The sequence below is a fragment of the Hylobates moloch genome, unplaced genomic scaffold (assembly GCF_009828535.3).
Source record: "Hylobates moloch isolate HMO894 unplaced genomic scaffold, HMol_V3 SCAFFOLD_1, whole genome shotgun sequence".
NCBI lineage: Eukaryota > Metazoa > Chordata > Mammalia > Primates > Hylobatidae > Hylobates > Hylobates moloch.
The window spans coordinates 221,164,989-221,183,104 of record NW_026652276.1 but is presented as its reverse complement, the minus strand read 5'-3'; the positions used below and the strand labels follow the sequence as shown (position 1 = coordinate 221,183,104).

The window sequence follows — 18,116 nt, the reverse complement described above, 5'->3', positions numbered from 1 at the left end:
TCTTTTCTTCACAAGACCAGTCTTTGCTCTAGAAATGAATCCTTATCGTGAATCCCTGACACGTTCAGTGTTTTCAGTTATTTTTCTTGGCTGTAGGAATGTCACAGTAGACTGTAGAGTGTCATACATAGTTTTCAGTAAAATACTGGACAATAGAGTTTATAGTCTCCCATGTAAGTGCAAGCCTAGACAGACAGAAACACTTTTATATACTTATAAAAACAAATTTCCTTGTTTTGTGGAAATAAATCCCAACTGTTGAACCTTCTGGTTAAGAGATTGACAACTCTATACTTGGTTCAGGATACTTTCTCCCCTCTTTTCTCTCTTCCTATCCCAAGACTCCAAGTTCCTGTCTTATGGTTAGCTAGGAGAAACTATCCACGAACACACACACACACACACACACACACACACACACACACACACGCCTGTAACCTTGGGGTGATGCACAGTGGTTTTTCTTTTCTACTAATGTCTAAGAGAAGCTCATTCTTTAACTTCTTAAAACAAATTAAGAACTTTATCTGAAAGACAAAATCTTGCCATTGCTCGTGAAGCCACAGGAGCAATTTGCTTAGTCTTAGAACTATTTAGTCTTTGTGTTAGGCCATCAAAAGTTCAGAAACATGGAGGTCTGATTGAAAGTATGACTATGCATTAAATACTTTGTTAAAAAGGATTATTAGAAAAGGGTATTTGTAGGTTGTTTTAAGATGTTTCATTTTATTAGCCAGATCAGTGTAGAATACCTGGCAATCATAGTGATTCAATCCAGTCTCATCAAGGCAAAAGCCAAATGATCATTATAGCAATTGCCATCATTTTAAGCGTTCATCCTGGAAACAGGAATAGTGGTCGTGTGACCCCAAATTATGTTGTTCTTTTATCCGTAACCTTTTTACTTTACATTGTGGCCTATTGTTTGCCAGCTCTCAGACTGTTCTAAGGCTTATCTGGTGGGTTAAATGAGGTTGAATCATCTGAAACTCTTTACTGTGTTTCATGTCAGTGATAGTAAAACAGTGAACCAGTTTGGATTTGTGTAAGGAAATTAGCCACTGTGCAGGAGCGAAGTCCTTTGTTTCAACTTAGCTGAATTTTGGACCACATCTAATGTATTTTGTTTGTTTTAGATTATCACAATTTGATTAAAAAAACTCAAAGAAGACATTTTTGTTTATGTGTGTTTATATTTACTTTATCATGTTATTAAAATAGTTGATTATATAGATCGCACACACGCACTGCATACACACATACACATTCATACTGTGTAAAGAATAAGGCTGTTCTCACTCAGGTAACCACCACCCAAATTAAGCAAAAACAGCCTTGCCAATACCTTAGAAATGCTCTGTTATCTTTCTCATTACACCTTTCCGTTTCCCTTCTAGAGATAACCATTATCCTGACTTTTGTGATAATACTTTTCTTCAGTTTTATCACCTATGTTATAAACTAAAATAATTTAATTTTCTCCATTTGTAAACTTCCTACAAATAAATTCATACTGATATTCTCTTGTAACCTTTTACTCAGCATTGTTTGTGAGATTCATCCATGTTTTTGTGTGTGACTGTAGTTCTTTTTCATTGCTAGAGTATTCTGTTGTATGAATATACTATGATATATGTATACACACACACACACTGATTCTGCAAGTTTGACATTTTGGAGTTATTTTTGGTTTTTGACAATTATGGAAAATGCTGCTAAGAAGTTCTTGTCTTTGTCACCTAGTACAACAATTACTCCAGAAAACAGGCCTAATTGCTAGGTCATAGGTAGAATTTAGTAGTTGCTGCCAAATTGCTTCCAATTCCCATTTCCATGGCAGGGCAAGAGAGTTCCCAAAGCTCTATGCTCTGGCCAACACTTGGTATTGTTAGGTTATAATTTTTGCAAATCTCATGGATATGAAGTAGTATTCTTTGTGCTCTTAATGTGCATTTCCCTGATTATTAATGGAATTGGGTATTTTTTTCATATGCGTATAGGCCTTTTGGATTTTCTCTTTACTGAAGGACAAAATTTCTTAAATTTAAAATAGCATTTTTTTCAACTTTTATGGTTAGTGCTTTCTGTGCCTTGTTTAAGTATTTCTTTCTTATCCCAAGGTCTTGCAGAGATCCTTGTTTTCTAAAAGCTTTTACTGTTTTGTGTTTTGCATTTAGGCCTTTAACTCACTTGCAATTGATTTTTTTCTTTTTTTTTTTTGTGAGTGTTAGAAGGGAGTATTTTCACTTGCTTTCATATAAATATCCACTTGTCCTAGCACCATATTTTGAGTAATCTATTCTTTTTCTGTTCTTCATAAACACCGCTTCTCTCCTATATCATGTGTTGATATCTGTGTAGGTCCTGGGATATACACACACACACTCACCCACCCTTCTGTTCCAGTGGACTAGCAGTCTGTCTCTCCACCAAGCACACTATCTTACTAACCTTTGATAAGACTTGATATCTGGTAGGTTCTCCTTCTTCAAGTATGTCTTCGCTTTTCTTTCCCCTTTCATTTTTATATAAATTTTTGAGTTACCCTATTACAAGCTGACACCACCCTACCAAAAGCAACCAAACAAGTAAATAAAAACATGGAGATTTTTATTTTGAAGATGTTAATTCTAGAGATGAATTTGGGCAAAATTTGATGTCAGTAAATATTGAATTTTCTAAAAATGACATGAAACATCTCTATTTATTTAGATCTTTAATGTCTTGGCATTTCTTAATTTTTTTTGGTAAAAATTTTGCATATATATCTCTTGCTAGATTTATTCCAAAGTATTTCTTTTTTTAGTGCTATTATAAAAACACATATCATTGTGTTAGTCTGTTCTTGCATTGCTATAAAGAAATACCTGAGACTAGGTAATTTATAAAGAAAAGGGGTTTGATTGGCTCAGAGTTCCTCAGGCTCTACAGGAAGCATGATGCTGGCATCTGCTTAGCTTCTCGGGAGGCCTCAGGAGACATAACCATGGTGGAAGGCAAAGGGGGAGCAGGAGCAAGATAGGGTGAAGGGGGAGGTGCTACACACTTTAAAACAACCAGATCTCACAAGAGCTGACTTGTCATGAGAACAGCACCAAGAGGATGGTGCAAAACCATTCATGAAGGATCCAGCCCCATGATCAAATCACCTCCCACCAGGCCCCTCTAACAGTTGGGGATTACAATTGAACATGAGATTTAGGTAGGGATGCAGATCTAAACCGTATCAGTCATTACTATGTATATACATATGGTTGAACTCACATGAAATTTCTGTTTTGTACTTCAAAAATAGTCAAATATTAGCAATTTCATATGGTTCAACTTACCATGTGATACTGGAATATAGAAGCAGTTAATTATTATACTGATTTTAGCAACCTTGTTAAAATCTATTATTTAATCATTTATCTGAGGCTTTTTTAAAATTCTCTAATACACAGTCATATACATCCTCATTGAATAATGACAGTCTTGTTCTTTCTTTTCTAATATTTATATCTCTTTTTTTCATTGCTTTACCGGGTTGTCTAGGACCTCCAGGGAAATAGTGAATAGAAATGGCAAAGGTGGGCAGCTCTATCTTTGTTCCCAGTCTCAGAAGGAAAGCTTTCAGTCTTTTGCCATTATTACCTTTGTTGTAGGCTTTTTGTTGATAACCTTTATCAAGTGCTTGTCTATTCTAAGCTAGCTAAGAGGTTGTTTTTTCCGTTCTTTTTTTTGCGGGGGGGGGGGGGGACGGAGTCTCGTTCTGTCACCCAGGCTGGAGTGCAGTGGCACTATCTTGGCTCACTGCAACCTCTGCCTCCCGGGTTCACGCGATTCTCCTGCCTCAGCCTCCTGAGTAGCTGGGATTACAGGCGCACACCACCACACACCCGGCTAATTGTGTATTTTTAGTAGAGACAGGGTTTCACTATGTTGGCCAGACTGTCTCGAACTCCTGATCTCATGATCTGCCCGCCTCGGCCTCCAAAAGTGCTGGGATTACAGGCGTGAGCCACTGCGCCCTGCCTTTCCTTTCTTTTAAAAAATGATCAGTGGTAGTTTAATTTTTATCAAAAGCTTTGCCTGCATATATGAAAAGTTCCATGATCTTTCTTCTTTAACCTTTTAATTTAGTGGTTATATTAATTGATTTTCTAATATTAACCCAACCTATAATTTTTATATACCATTAGGTTAGGATATTGTTTATATTCTACCTATATGTTTATATTTGATATATTCTCTATATATTTACATATTACATATGAGTGTGTGCATATGTGTGTATTTTTTTGATTTTGGCACATGAGTGAAATTGGCTTGTGCTTTGTTTTCTCATACTGTCCTTGTTAGATTTTGGTATGAAAGTTATGCTAGCCTCAGACAAAAAGTTGGGATTGTTCCTTCTGTTTCTGATCTCTGGAGAAGTTTGTGTACGATTGGAATGATTTTCTTGAATGACTAATAGAACTCACTGGTGATCTGGGTCTATAGCTTTTTTTTTGTGGGAAGATTTTTGACTGCTGAGTCAGTATCTTTAGTGATTAAAGGACCATAAAGGTTTACTAACTAATTATTGAGTTCATTTGTATAAATTATTTTCTTAAAATGTGTCTAGAAATTACATCTAAAATTTGACATTTGTTGGCAGAAAGTTCTTCATGTTACCCTCTTACCTACTGAATATTAGTGGCATTTGTAATGACATTATTTCTATTCTCCATACTGGATATTTGTGCCTGTTTTCTCTTTATATTAATTTTGTGGTTTTTTTTTTAAGAACTTGTTTGAGGCTCTGTTTGCTGTTTTGTTAATTTTTGGCTTATGATTTTTTGTCAGTTTTTTTGGTATTAAAACTTTTTTGTACATCTTCAGCTCATTAATTTTCAGCCTTCTAACATAAATATTTAAAGCTATACATTTCCCTGTATGTATAGTATACAACACATTTTGATATGCTTTCATTATTTAACCAACATATTGTCTGATTTCCAGTGTTTTTCTTTGATCCAAATGTTAGTCTATTTTTTAATATTTGCATTTCTTAATTTCTAAACATAGAGGCTTTCTTTAGCTTACCTGCATTATGAACATATATGTGGTTTAGATCTTGGACTTTGATGAGACTTGTTTATGGTCCTGGAATATGGATGAGTTTTGTAAGTGTTCTGTGTGTGTTTGAAAAGAATCTGTTTTCTGCAGTTGCTGGGTACGATATTCTATTTATGGCCATTGCATCAAGCTTTATATTGTTCAAATTGAATATATGCCTAGGGATTTTTTTGTTTTTAGTTCACTTACTCTGTCTCTTACCAAGAGAAATATTTGAAAATCTTCCACTGTGATTGTGGAGTTGTTTATTTCTCCATGTAGTTCTGTCTAGTTAATTGTTTTCTATATTTTCAATACTATGTTATTGAGTACAAATTCTAAGTGGTTACATACGTCTTTCTGGTGAATTGAATCCTTGGTCATTATGAAATAACCCTTTATTAATGACAGTTACACCCCCTTTCTTTTGGAAGCTTGGTATCTTTTTCCCATCCTTTTATTTGAAACCTTTCTATATTTGTTAATATGGTATGTATGCATATTTAGCTTATTGTAAAATCTGGCCAGATATAGTGGCTCACGCCTATAATCCCAGCACTTTGGAAGGTCAGGCCTGGAGGACTGCTTGAAGCCAGGAGTTTGAGACCAGCCTGTGCAACATACTGAGACCCCATCTCTACACAAAAAAAATTAAATCCAATGAAATGGTCTTTCTTTTAACTGGAGTATTTAGTAAATTACATTTAATGTAATTCTGTTTCTTTCTTGTCTTTTTGAATTGTTTCATATTTCACTTTTTATCTTTTTATTAATTTGGAAGTTATATAGTTTTATATTTGGTGGCTACTCAAAATCTGAAGTTAATCCCTTTAACTTCAGAACATTTTAACTTTTTTTTTTCTCACCCCATTTCCATTCCTACAGAACTGAGAGAAGATGGTTTCCAGCCTCAAACTTACCTAGTACAGGGAGTGAAAGCACTGCATACAGCTTTAAAATTATGGATGAAAAAAGAAGTAAGTTGTCTCAACAGTGAAATCACTGTGTTTTATGTCACAAGATTAGGAAAACAGAGTCCTTGTGCTATTTTGGCAGCACGTGTGAATGCCAGTAGTTGAGGGAATAGAAATCAGGCTTTATATACAACCTGCATTTTATTATTCAGTATATACAAATGTACTGTTTTCTTTTATGAGAATAAAGTATTTATGTCTTTAATCTTCAATCTGGAAAAGAAAGTAATTCAAGTTTATTTAGGAAATTGACTAAGAAGTGAGCATACAGATATAGAATAATAAATAACATTGAGCTCTTACAGTTGTGCTATAGTGTGCTGAGAGCACTGTGCTTAATCTTTATACACATAATCTCATTTAATCCTGCAAGCCAACTGTGTGAGGTCTAGGTGCTATTGGTACCACCATTCTACATATGGGAAAGCCAAGGTTCAAAGAGTTAAGTAACTTGCCCAAGAGAACTGGTGAAGTTAGGACTTAAAACTTAGATCTCTGGGACTGCAAAGCCTATGCTCTTTACCACTCTGTTAGATTTATGTAAAAGTGAAGGAAAGGAGAGACCAAATTTCAAGCATGAGCTTTCCATTTTCACGAAAATATGAGCTAGTTGTTTGCATTTGAATCCCACCACCTCCAGATCTCCATTTGGAATTAGTGTTTCCTTCCCTTATGCATCCATGCTATATTTCTTGTGCCTATGGGCTTAAAACAAATGTTTATAAAGTAATATGTTTGTGTTTCCTTCAACTGGGTCTGTGAGCTCTTGAACAGGGACTGTCTTTCTCATCTTTATTAAAACTCCATGGAACTTTGCACATAATACTTTAATAGGTGATACATACATATGTGAGCTGATGAAAATACACGTCCATATTAATTTCTTTTCTTTCTTTTTTTTTTTTTTTTAGACAGAGTCTCGATCTGTTGCCCAGGCTGGAGTGCAGTGGCACGATCTTGGCTCACTGCAACCTACACCTCCTGGGTTCAAGCAATTCTCCTGCCTCAGCCTCCCGAGTAGTTGGGACTACAGGCGTGCACCACCACGCCTAGTTCATTTTTGTATGTTTTAGTAGAAATGAGGTTTTGCCATGTTGGCCAGGCTGGTCTTGAGCTCCTGACCTCAGGCGATCCACCCATCTTGGCCTCCCAAAGTCTTGGAATTACAGTCATAAGCCACTGTGCCTGGCTGTGTCCATATTAATTTCTTGAATGTCCCCTTGAAATAAAAATCTTGCTCGTAAGAAATACTGGGAGACAGTAATTAATAGGTTACTGCCTCAATGATTTTATACTCCCCTTTCACTGTATTATCATTGCTACATATCTACCAGAGCACAATAGTGTGGAAGCATTCAGGAAAATAAAAATCATGTCCTCCACTCTGAAAGACCTTATTTTCTAGGTGACAAGGAAAGCCATAAGCAAATTTAAAACTGTTTAACAAGATAAAAACAAAACAAAGCATATGTTGCCAAAACTGTATAATTTGTTTCCTACTGAAGGCTTTAGATGTGTGATTCTCAAATTTGTGACTTTATCAGAATTCCCTTTAGAGTTTTTTCTTTTCTTTTCTTTTCTTTTTTTGAGACAGAGTCTCACTGTGTTGTGCAGACTAGAGTGCAGTGGCACAATCTCGGCTCACTGCAACCTCCACTTCCTGGGTTCAAGTGATTCTCCTACCTCACCCTCCCGAGTAGCTGGGATTCCACGCCTGGCTTAGTTTTGTATTTTTAGTAGAGATGGGGTTTTGCCATGTTGGCCGGGCTGGTCTCGAACTTCTGACCTCAGGTGATCCGCCAGCCTTGGCCTCCCAAAGTGTTGGGATTACCGGCGTGAGTCACCGCGCCCGGCCTTCCCCTTTCCTGTTGATGGGATCTTTTTCCTATTTTGCTTTTGACTATTAAAAGAAAAAAAAGTACAAAAATTTATTCAAATTAGACTTCCCAAGAGAAACTAGGATTACGTTAGTGTCTGTGTTCTCCTTAAAAATCCTTGTGCATTATGAATTAAATGTTAAGCTTAATTTGTCACTTTACGAATTAGTAGTAGTAGAATTACAGTAGGATTTAAGGAGTAGAGTACAAGGTTACTACTCAATATAAAGCAAAATTCACTGTGAGACAAGTCTGTTTTTAACACAGTCTAAGAGGATTTTGTATGTTAATGAGAATCTCCTTAGAAGGCATTATACTAGCTACACGAACTCTGAAACCTGACGTACTAGTATTTGGTGATGTCTGTAACAGTCTAGAGTATCCAAAAATTGGTTTAGTAAATTTGTTTTTACATACTAAAGTGTAAATAACTTTGGTTTTCTTATTTCTGTTAATCCAAATACAGCTTGTATCTGAACATGCCTTTGAAATTCCAGACAATGTTAGACCTGGACACCTTATTAAAGAACTTTCTAAAGTAATTCGAGCAATAGAGGTAAGAGTGGAAACTGTCATGTAAATGCTTGATTATTATCTGCTGTGAGAAGCAAATGGATCTATTCCACTCTCTACAAATATTTAAAAACTCTTACACACTTAGAAGACATATAATGAGCTGAGTCTTTGGAGTTTTCTCAGGTTTTCAGGCTTCTGAAGTCCTTAAGAGAAATTTATAATATTCTAATGAAGTAATAAGGAAACAGTTACTAGTTTACTTTAGGATACTTAAAAAAAAATCAAAAATACGGAGTATAAACAGTAGAACTTTCAGATCTAGTTAATTTCAGCTACCCCGAGAGGAATACATGTTTATGTAATTAGAACAAGAGAAGAAATGTAAGGTGGATGAGTCAAGCTAGGGAAGCTGGGATGGAGAGAGGGATGATAAGCAGTAGAGTGGGGCAAGGAGATGCTTAGGTAAATGCCCTTTGATAAAAGCTCATAAAATCTGATTAGATATTTTAATTTATTGAGAGCTATTCTCGGTGTTTAAGAACGGGTGTTTTAAAGTAATTCTTCAAGAAGGTTGTTCTGTTAGTGTCTAGCTTAAATTGAGAGGAAATTAGGTGGAGGAATGGAGGCCAGCTGATGATTTAACAGCTTACATTAGGGCTGTGTTTGGAGAATGGAAAGAGGTATACAATTACAAAATATTAAAATGCTTGGTTTAATATCAATGGATAGAATAGTTTATATAATTCTCAATGTGTTCAGATATAGGAGAAAATTATGTTCTGTTTTTAAACTGTTACGGTAATCACATTTAAATTGATTTAGTATCAAAAGTCATATATCTGATCTTAAAGATATATGTAAGTTTATACATATATAAATCTCAGCATGATAACCAAAATGAAGAATAAACTTACTGTGAAAGGTATGATTCTATATGAAAAAAACTATAAATCTTTACTTATGGAAGTAAAACAATAGTTAAATAAATGGGGGTGTCGTCTCTGAAAATTATCAACTCTAAATTAGTATTACAAATTTAAAGTGGTAAAATACACTTGGACGAGTAATTAAACTGGTCCAGAGAGCAGCCAGTCCAGGATGGGTCAGAAGAATGAAAGGATCCATATTTGTTATGACCTGAAATTCAAGTTTAACTGGGTGTCTTATACTTTATCTGGCAATCCTATCCAGGAAGGATGTCTCCAGAGAAAAATACACAATTATTAGATTACCAAATGTGTTTGAATGTTTGTATTCTTCTAGTGGATAATTTGGGAATCAATTAGTGATTGAATAAGGGAATGTAATGACAATGTGTTATGTGGCGCTGGGTTGTCAATAATTTGTACTGAGTCCGATTTACTGAATATTGAAGGAAAGGGAGGTATGTGCATGTTTAAGAGAGGTGTGAAAGGATTAAGACTTCATCTTGCATGATAGGAATTCAGTAATATCTGAAGCTGAAAACAGTATAAACATGTCATTTTGTAATTTGGAGGCAAATAACTAGAGGGAAAACCATTTAGAAGAGTTGGAAGTCCTGGCTATATACCTAAAAGAATTGATAGCAGGGACTCAAAACAGGTATTTGTACACCTGTTTATAGCAGCATTATCCACAATAGCCAAAAGATAGACCAAGCAACCCAGGTGTCCATCAGCAGGTGAATAGATAAAGTGTGGTACATACTCACAGTGCAATACTACTCAGCCTTATAAAAGAAGGAAATGCTGACTGGGAGGGTTCCAAGATGGCAAAATAGGAGCAGCTCCAGTCTACAGCTCCCAGCGTGAGCAACGCAGAAGACGGGTGATTTCTGCATTTCCAACTGAGGTACTGGGTTCATCTCACTAGGGCTTGTTGGACAGTGGGTGCAGCCCACGGAGCATGAGCCGCAGCAGGGCGGGGCATCGCCTCTCCCAGGAAGCGCAAGGGGTCTGGGAGTTCCCTTTCCTAGCTAAGGGAAGCCGTGGCAGATGGTACCTGGAAAATTGGGACGCTCCCACCTTAATACTGCGCTTTTCCAATGGTCTTAGCAAATGGCACATCAGGACATTATATCCCGCACGTGGCTCCGAGGGTCCCACACCCATGGAGCCTTGCTCACTGCTAGCACAGCTGTCTGAGATCAAACTGCAAGGTGGCAGTGAGGCTGGGGGAGGGTCATCTGCCATTGCTGAGGCTTGAGTAGGTAAATACAGCAGCCAGGAAGCTGAAACTGGGTGGAGCCCACCACAGCTCAAGGAGGCCTGCCTGCCTCTGTAGACTCCACCTCTGGGGGCAGGGCATAGCTGAACAAAAGGCAGCGGAAACTTCTGCAGACTTAAACGTCCCTGTCTGACAGCTTTGAAGAGAGTAGTGGTTCTCCCAGCACGCAGCTTGAGATCTGAGAACGGACAGACTGCCTCCTCAAGTGGGTCCCTGACCCCTGGGTAGGCTAAATGGGAGACATCTCCCAGTAAGGGCCGACTGACACCTCATACAGCTGGGTGCCCCTCTGAGACGAAGCTTCCAGAGGAAGGATCAGGCAGCAACCTTTGCTGTTCTGCAGCCTCCGCTGGTGATACTCAGGTAAACAGGGTCTGGAGTGGACCTCCAGCAAACTCCAACAGACCTGCAGCTGAGGGTCCTGACTGTTAGAAGGAAAACTAACAAACAGAAAGGACATCCACACCAAAACCCCATCTCTAGGTCACCATTATCAAAGACCAAAGGTAGATAAAACCACAAAGATGGGGAAAAAACAGCAGAAAAGCTGAAAAGTCCAAAAATCAGAGCGCCTCTTCCCCTTCAAAGGAACACAGCTCCTCACCAGCAATGGAACGAAGCTGGACAGAGAATGACTTCGACGAGTTGACAGAAGTAGGCCTCAGAAGATCAGTAATAACAAACTTCTCTGAGCTAAAGGAGGATGTTCGAACCCATCTGAAAGAAGCTAAAAACCTTGAAAAAAAGACAAATGGCTAACTAGAATAAGCAGCATAGAGAAAACCTTAAATGACCTGATGGAGCTGAAAACCATGGCACGAGAATTATGTGACGCATGCACAAGCTTCAGTAGCCAATTCGATCAAGTGGAAGAAAGGGTATCAGTGACTGAAGATCAAATGAATGAAATGAAGTGAGAAGAGAAGTTTAAGAAAGAAGAGTAAAAAGAAACGAACAAAGCCTCCAAGAAATATGGGACTATGTGAAAAGACCAAATCTGCGTCTGATAGGTGTACCTGAAAGTGATGGGGAGAATGGAACCAAGTTGGAAAACACTCTGCAAGATATTATCCAGGAGAACTTCCCCAACCTAGCAAGGCGGGCCGACATTCAAATTCAGGAAATACCGAGAATGCCACAAAGATACTCCTTGAGAAGAGCAACTCCAAGACACATAATTATCAGATTCTCCAAAATTGAAATGAAGGAAAAAATGTTAAGGGCAGCCAGAGAGAAAGATCGGGTTACCCACAAAGGGAAGCCCATCAGACTAACAGCAGATCTCTCGGCAGAAACTCTACAAGCCAGAAGAGAGTGGGGGCCAATATTCAACATTCTTAAAGAAAAGAATTTTCAACCCAGAATTTCATATCCAGCCAAACTAAGCTTCATAAGTGAAGGAGAAATAAAATCCTTTACAGACAAGCAAATGCTGAGAGATTTTGTCACCACTGGGCCTGCCTTACAAGAGCCCCTGAAGGAAGCACTAAAAATGGAAAGGAACAACTGAGACCAGCCACTGCAAAAACATGCCAAATTGTAAAGACCATCAAGGCTAGGAAGAAACTGCACCAACTAACGAGCAAAATAAGCAGCTAACATCATAATGACAGGATCAAATTCACATGTAACAATATTAACCTTAAATGTAAATGGGCTAAATGCTCCAATTAAAAGACACAGACTGGCAAATAGGAAAAAGAGTCAAGACCCATCAGTGTGCTGTATTCAGGAGACCCATCTCACGTGCAGAGACACACATAGGCTCAAAATAAAGGGATGGAGGAAGATCTGCCAAGCAAATGGAAAACAAAAAAAAGCAGGGGTTGCAATCCGAGTCTCTGATAAAACAGACTTTAAACCAACAAAGATCAAAAGAGACAAAGAAGGCCATTACATAATGCTAAAGGGATCAATTCAACAAGAAGAGCTAACTATCATAAATATATATGCACCCAATACAGGAGCACCCAGATTCGTAAAGCAAGTCCTTAGAAACCTACAAAAAGACAGACTCCCACACAATAATAATAGGAGACTTTAACACCCCACTGTCAACATTAGACAGATCAACAAGACAGAAAGTTAACAAGGATATCCAGGAATTGAACTCAGCTTGCAACAAATGGACCTAATAGACATCTACAGAACTCACCACCCCAAATCAATAAAATATACATTCTTCTCAGCACTACATCACACTTATTCCAAAATTGACCACATAGTTGGAAGTAAAGCACTCTTCAGCAAATGTAAAAGAACAGAAACTATAACGAACTGTCTCTCAGACCACAGTGCGATCAAACTTAGAACTCAGGATTAAGACACTCACTCAAAACTGCACAACTACATGGAAGCTGCTCCTGAATGACTACTGGGTACATAATGAACAACCTGCTCCTGAATGACTACTGGATACATAATGAAATGAAGGCAGAAATAAAGATGTTCTTTGAAACCAATGAGAACAAAAAGACAGCATACCAGAATCTCTGGGACACATTTAATGCAGTGTGTAGAGGGAAATTTATAGCACTAAATGCCCGCAAGAGAAAGCAGGAAAGATCTAAAATTGACACCCTAACATCACAATTAAAAGAACTAGAGAAGCAAGAGCAAACACATTCAAAAGCTAGCAGAAGGCAAGAAATAACTAAGATCAGAGCAGAACTGAAGGAGATAGAGACACAAAAATCCCTTCAAAAAATCAATGAATCCAGGAGCTGGTTTTTTGAAAAGATCAACAAAATTGATAGACTGCTAGCAAGACTAATAAAGAAGAAAAGAGAGAAGAATCAAATAGAGGCAATAAAAAATGATAAAGGGGATATCACCACCAATCCCACAGAAATACAATCTACCATCAGAGAATACTATAAACACCTCTGTGCAAATAAACTAGAAAATCTAGAAGAAATGGATAAATTCCTCGATACATACACCCTTCCAAGACTAAACCAGGAAGAAGTTGAATCCCTGAATATACCAGTAACAGGCTCTGAAATTGAGGCAATAATTAATAGCTTACCAACCAAAAAAAGTCCAGGACCAGACGGATTCACAGCCGAATTCTACCAGAGGTACAAAGAAGAGCTGGTACCATTCCTTCTGAAACTATTCCAGTCAATAGAAAAAGAGGGAATCCTCCCTAACTTATTTTACAAGACCAGCATCATCCTGATACCAAAGCCTGGCAGAGGCACAACAAAAAAAGAGAATTTTAGACCAATATCCTGATGAACATTGATGCAAAAAATCCTCAATAAAATACTGGCAAACTGAATCCAGCAGCACATCAAAAAGATTATCCACCACGATCAAGTCAGCTTCATCTCTGGGATGCAAGGCTGGTTCAACATACACAAATCAATAAACGTAATCCATCATATAAACAGATCCAAAGACAAAAACCACATGATTATCTCTGTAGATGCAGAAAAGGCCTTTGACAAAATTCAACAGCCCTTCATGCTAAAAACTCTCAATAAAGTAGGTATTGATGGAGTGCATCTCAAAATAATAAGAGCTATGTATGACACACCCACAGCCAATATCATAATGAATGGGCAAAAACTGGAATCATTCCCTTTGAAAACTGGCACAAGACAGGGATGCCCTGTCTTACCACTCCTATTCAACATAGTGTTGGAAGTTCTGACCAGGGCAATCAGGCAGGAGAAAGAAATAAAGGATATTCAATTAGGAAGAGAGGAAGTCAGATTGTCCCTGTTTGCAGATGACATGATTGTGTATTTAGAAAACCCCATCATCTCAGCCCAAAATCTCCTTAAGCTGACAAGCAACTTCAGCAAAGTCTCAGGATACAAAATCAATGTGCAAAAATCACAAGCATTCTTATACACCAATAACAGACAAACAGCAAAATCATGAGTGAACTCCCATTCACAATTGCTTCGAAGAGAATAAAATACCTAGGAATCCAACTTACAAGGGATGTGAAGGACCTCTTCAAGGAGAACTACAAACCACTGCTCAACGAAATAAAAGAAGACAGAAACAAATGGGAAAACATTCCATGCTCATGGATTGGAAGAATCAGTATCATGAAAATGGCCATACTGCCCAAAGTAATTAATAGATTCAATGCCATCCCCATCAAGCTACCAATGATTTCTTCACAGAATTGGAAAAAACTACTTTAAAGTTCATATGGAACCAAAAAAGAGCCCGCATTGCCAAGATAATCCTAAGCCAAAAGAACAAAGCTGGAGGCATCACGCTACCTGACTTCAAACTATACTACAAGGCTACAGTAACCAAAACAGCATGGTATTGGCACCAAAACAGAGATATAGACCAATGGAACAGAACAGAGCCCTCAGAAATAATACCACACATCTACAACCATCTGATGTTTGACAAACCTGCAATGGGGAAAGGATTCCCTATTTAATAAATGGTGTTGGGAAAACTGGCTAGCCATATGTAGAAAGCTGCAACTGGATCCCTTCCTTACACCTTATACAAAAATTAGTTCAAGATGGATTAAAGACTTAAATAGTAGACCTAAAGCCATAAAAACCCTAGAAGAAAACCTAGGCAGTACCATTCAGGACATAGGCATGGGCTACGACTTCATGACTAAAACACCAAAAGCAATGGCAACAAAAGCCAAAATTGACAAATGGGATCTAATTAAACTAAAGAGCTTCTGCACAGCAAAAGAAACTACCATCAGAGTGAATAGGCAACCTACAGAATGGGAGAAAATTTTTGCAATCTACCCATCTGACAACGGGTTAATACCCAGCATCTACAAAGAACTCAAACAGATTTACAAGAAAAAATCAAACAACCCCATCAAGAAGTGGGCGAAGGATATGAACAGATACTTCTCAAAAGAAGACATTTATGCAACCAACAGACACATGAAAAAATGCTCATCATCACTGGCCATCAGAGAAATGCAAATCAAAACCACAATGAGATACCATCTCACACCAGTTAGAATGGCAATCATTAAAAAGTCAGGAAACAATAGGTGCTGGAGAGGATATGGAGAAATAGGAACGCTTTTACACTGTTGTTGTGACTGTAAACTAGTTCAACCATTGTGGAAGACAGTGTGGCGATTCCTCAAGGATCTAGAACTAGAAATACCATTTGACCCAGCCATCCCATTACTGGGTATATACCCAAAGGATTATAAGTCATGCTGCTATAAAGACATATGCACACATATGTTTATTGTGGCACTATTCACAATAGCAAAGACTTGGAACCAACCCAGATGTCCATCAATGATAGACTGGATTAAGAAATTGTGGCACATATACACTATGGAATACTACACAGCCCTAAAAAAGGATGAGTCCATGTCCTTTGTAGGGACATCGATGAAGCTGGAAACCATCATTCTGAGCAAACTATCGCAAGGACAGAAAACCAAACACTGCATGTTCTCACTCATAGATGGGAATTGAACAATGAGAACACATGGACACAGGGTGGGGAACATCAAACACCGGGACCTGTCGTGGGTTGGGGGGATGGGGGAGGGATAACGTTAGGAGAAATACCTAATGTAAATGACAAGTTAATGGGTGCAGCACACCAACATGGCACATGTATACGTATGCAACAAATCTACACGTTGTGCACATGTACCCTAGAACTTAAAGTATAATAATAAAAATAAAATTTAAAAAAGGAAATGCTGACACATGCTATAGCATGGATGAACCTTGAAGATATTTTGCTAAGTGAAATAAGCCAGTCACCAAAGGACAAATTTTATAAAATTCCACTTATATGAGGAGATCACCTAGAGGTGTCAAATTCATAGAGAATGCAAGTAGAATGGTAGTTGCCAGGAGTTGGTGGGAAGGGAGAATGGGAAATTATTGTGTAGTGGGTACAGTTTCAGGTTTCAGTTTGTGCAGATGAGAAGGTTCTCGAGATGGATGGCAGTGATGGTTGTGCAACACTGTGACTCTACTTAATACCACTAAACTGTACACTTAAAAATTGTTAAAATGGCAGATTTTATGTTTATGTTACCACAGTAAAAAAAATGTTGCAAGTGGTTGCCTCTGGAGAATGAGAGGGATGGGGAAGAGGAGACTGCTATTTTTCATGATATGCTTATAGAATATTTAATTTTTAAAGCTACATAGATGTATAATTTTGGTTTAAAAAGTAATTATTAATTTATTCAAATATGTACGTGAAATTACTAATTTATTCAAATATGTACCTGAAAAGAATGGGCAACATGGCAAATGCTTGTCTCTAAAACATTAGCCAGGTGTGCAGTGGCGTGCGCCTGTAGTCCCAGCTACTTTGGAGGCTAAGGTAGGAGGATCGCTTGAGCTCAGGAGGCGGAGATTGCAGTGAGGCAAGATTGCACCACTGCACTCCACACACTGCAGCCTGGGCGACAAGAGCGAGGCCCTGTGTCAAAAAAAAAAAAAAATCAAGGAAATGTGTTCACAGTATATTATGTTGGAGAGAGAAAGGATATAAAGGTCTCAGCAAAGCTGTTTGAAACTTAGGATTTAGTCTTTTTTGTGTTTATATGGTTAAACTGAATGATTTTTGTTTTCTAAAATATTTTTATGGATGATTATTTAGTCACGTATGTATGTAGTAGCCTTCTCATAAAAATACTCTGATTTTAATTCTTAAAGGAGGAAAACGGCAAACCAGTTAAATCTCAGGGAATTCCTATTGTGTGTCCAGTTTCACGATCTTCAAATGAAGCAACTTCCCCATACCATTCCCGAAGAAAGATGAGGAAACTTCGAGATCATAATGTCCGAACTCCTTCTAACCTAGACATCCTAGAGCTCCACACAAGGGAGGTTCTCAAAAGATTAGAGATGTGTCCATGGGAAGAGGCAAGTATTATGTTTCATGACAACAAAAAGAAACTTGGCTGTTCCTTAAAGTCTTTAAAGGGATAATAAAAGAAGAGTCTGACTATTGTTGATACCTAATCTTGGCTGCAACATTGTAGGGATCAATCCAGTAGTTACACCTGTGACAGGGAGTGGTGCTTAATCTTTCTAAGTTTTAGTGTAGGATTTGAATGAATAGACCTCATTCGATTGCTGATATGTTTATTGAGTCTTTAGCAAGTACTACTTCCTCTTCTATGCTCTGGAGAAGATTGTGAGCAAAACTTAAGTCCCTGCCCCTCATGAAGCTTCCATCCTAGTTCAAGCTGGAAGGATGGGGAGACAAAGACATATACTAAAATAATATAATTTCAGATGATAAGTGTTATTTAAAAAAATCCAAAACAATAGAACAACAGAATAAAGGGGGATGGGGTAAAGCTGGCTGCTTTAGCTAAGGTGGTCAGAGAGCCTCTGAGGTTTGAACCGACAGCTGAGTAACAAATAGGAAGAAGTCAAATGGTTACTTGGTGATTAGAGGAACGGCATTACAGGCAGAGGGAAGAGCAAATGCAGAAAGCCTCTACTTGAGCCAGCAGTCA

The 18,116-nt window shown here is 37.9% G+C and overlaps 1 protein-coding gene across 1 annotated transcript in view; it reads left to right on the top strand.

The window, feature by feature from the left end:
- The window catches only part of KDM7A (lysine demethylase 7A), a 56,789-nt gene that overhangs the window by 22,275 nt on the left and 16,398 nt on the right, over positions 1-18,116 (top strand). The window contains exons 10-12 of the mRNA XM_058442495.1: positions 5,965-6,056; positions 8,397-8,486; positions 17,305-17,514. Of these exons, the coding sequence (XP_058298478.1) occupies positions 5,965-6,056; positions 8,397-8,486; positions 17,305-17,514 (392 nt within the window). The remainder of the gene's footprint in view (positions 1-5,964; positions 6,057-8,396; positions 8,487-17,304; positions 17,515-18,116) is intronic.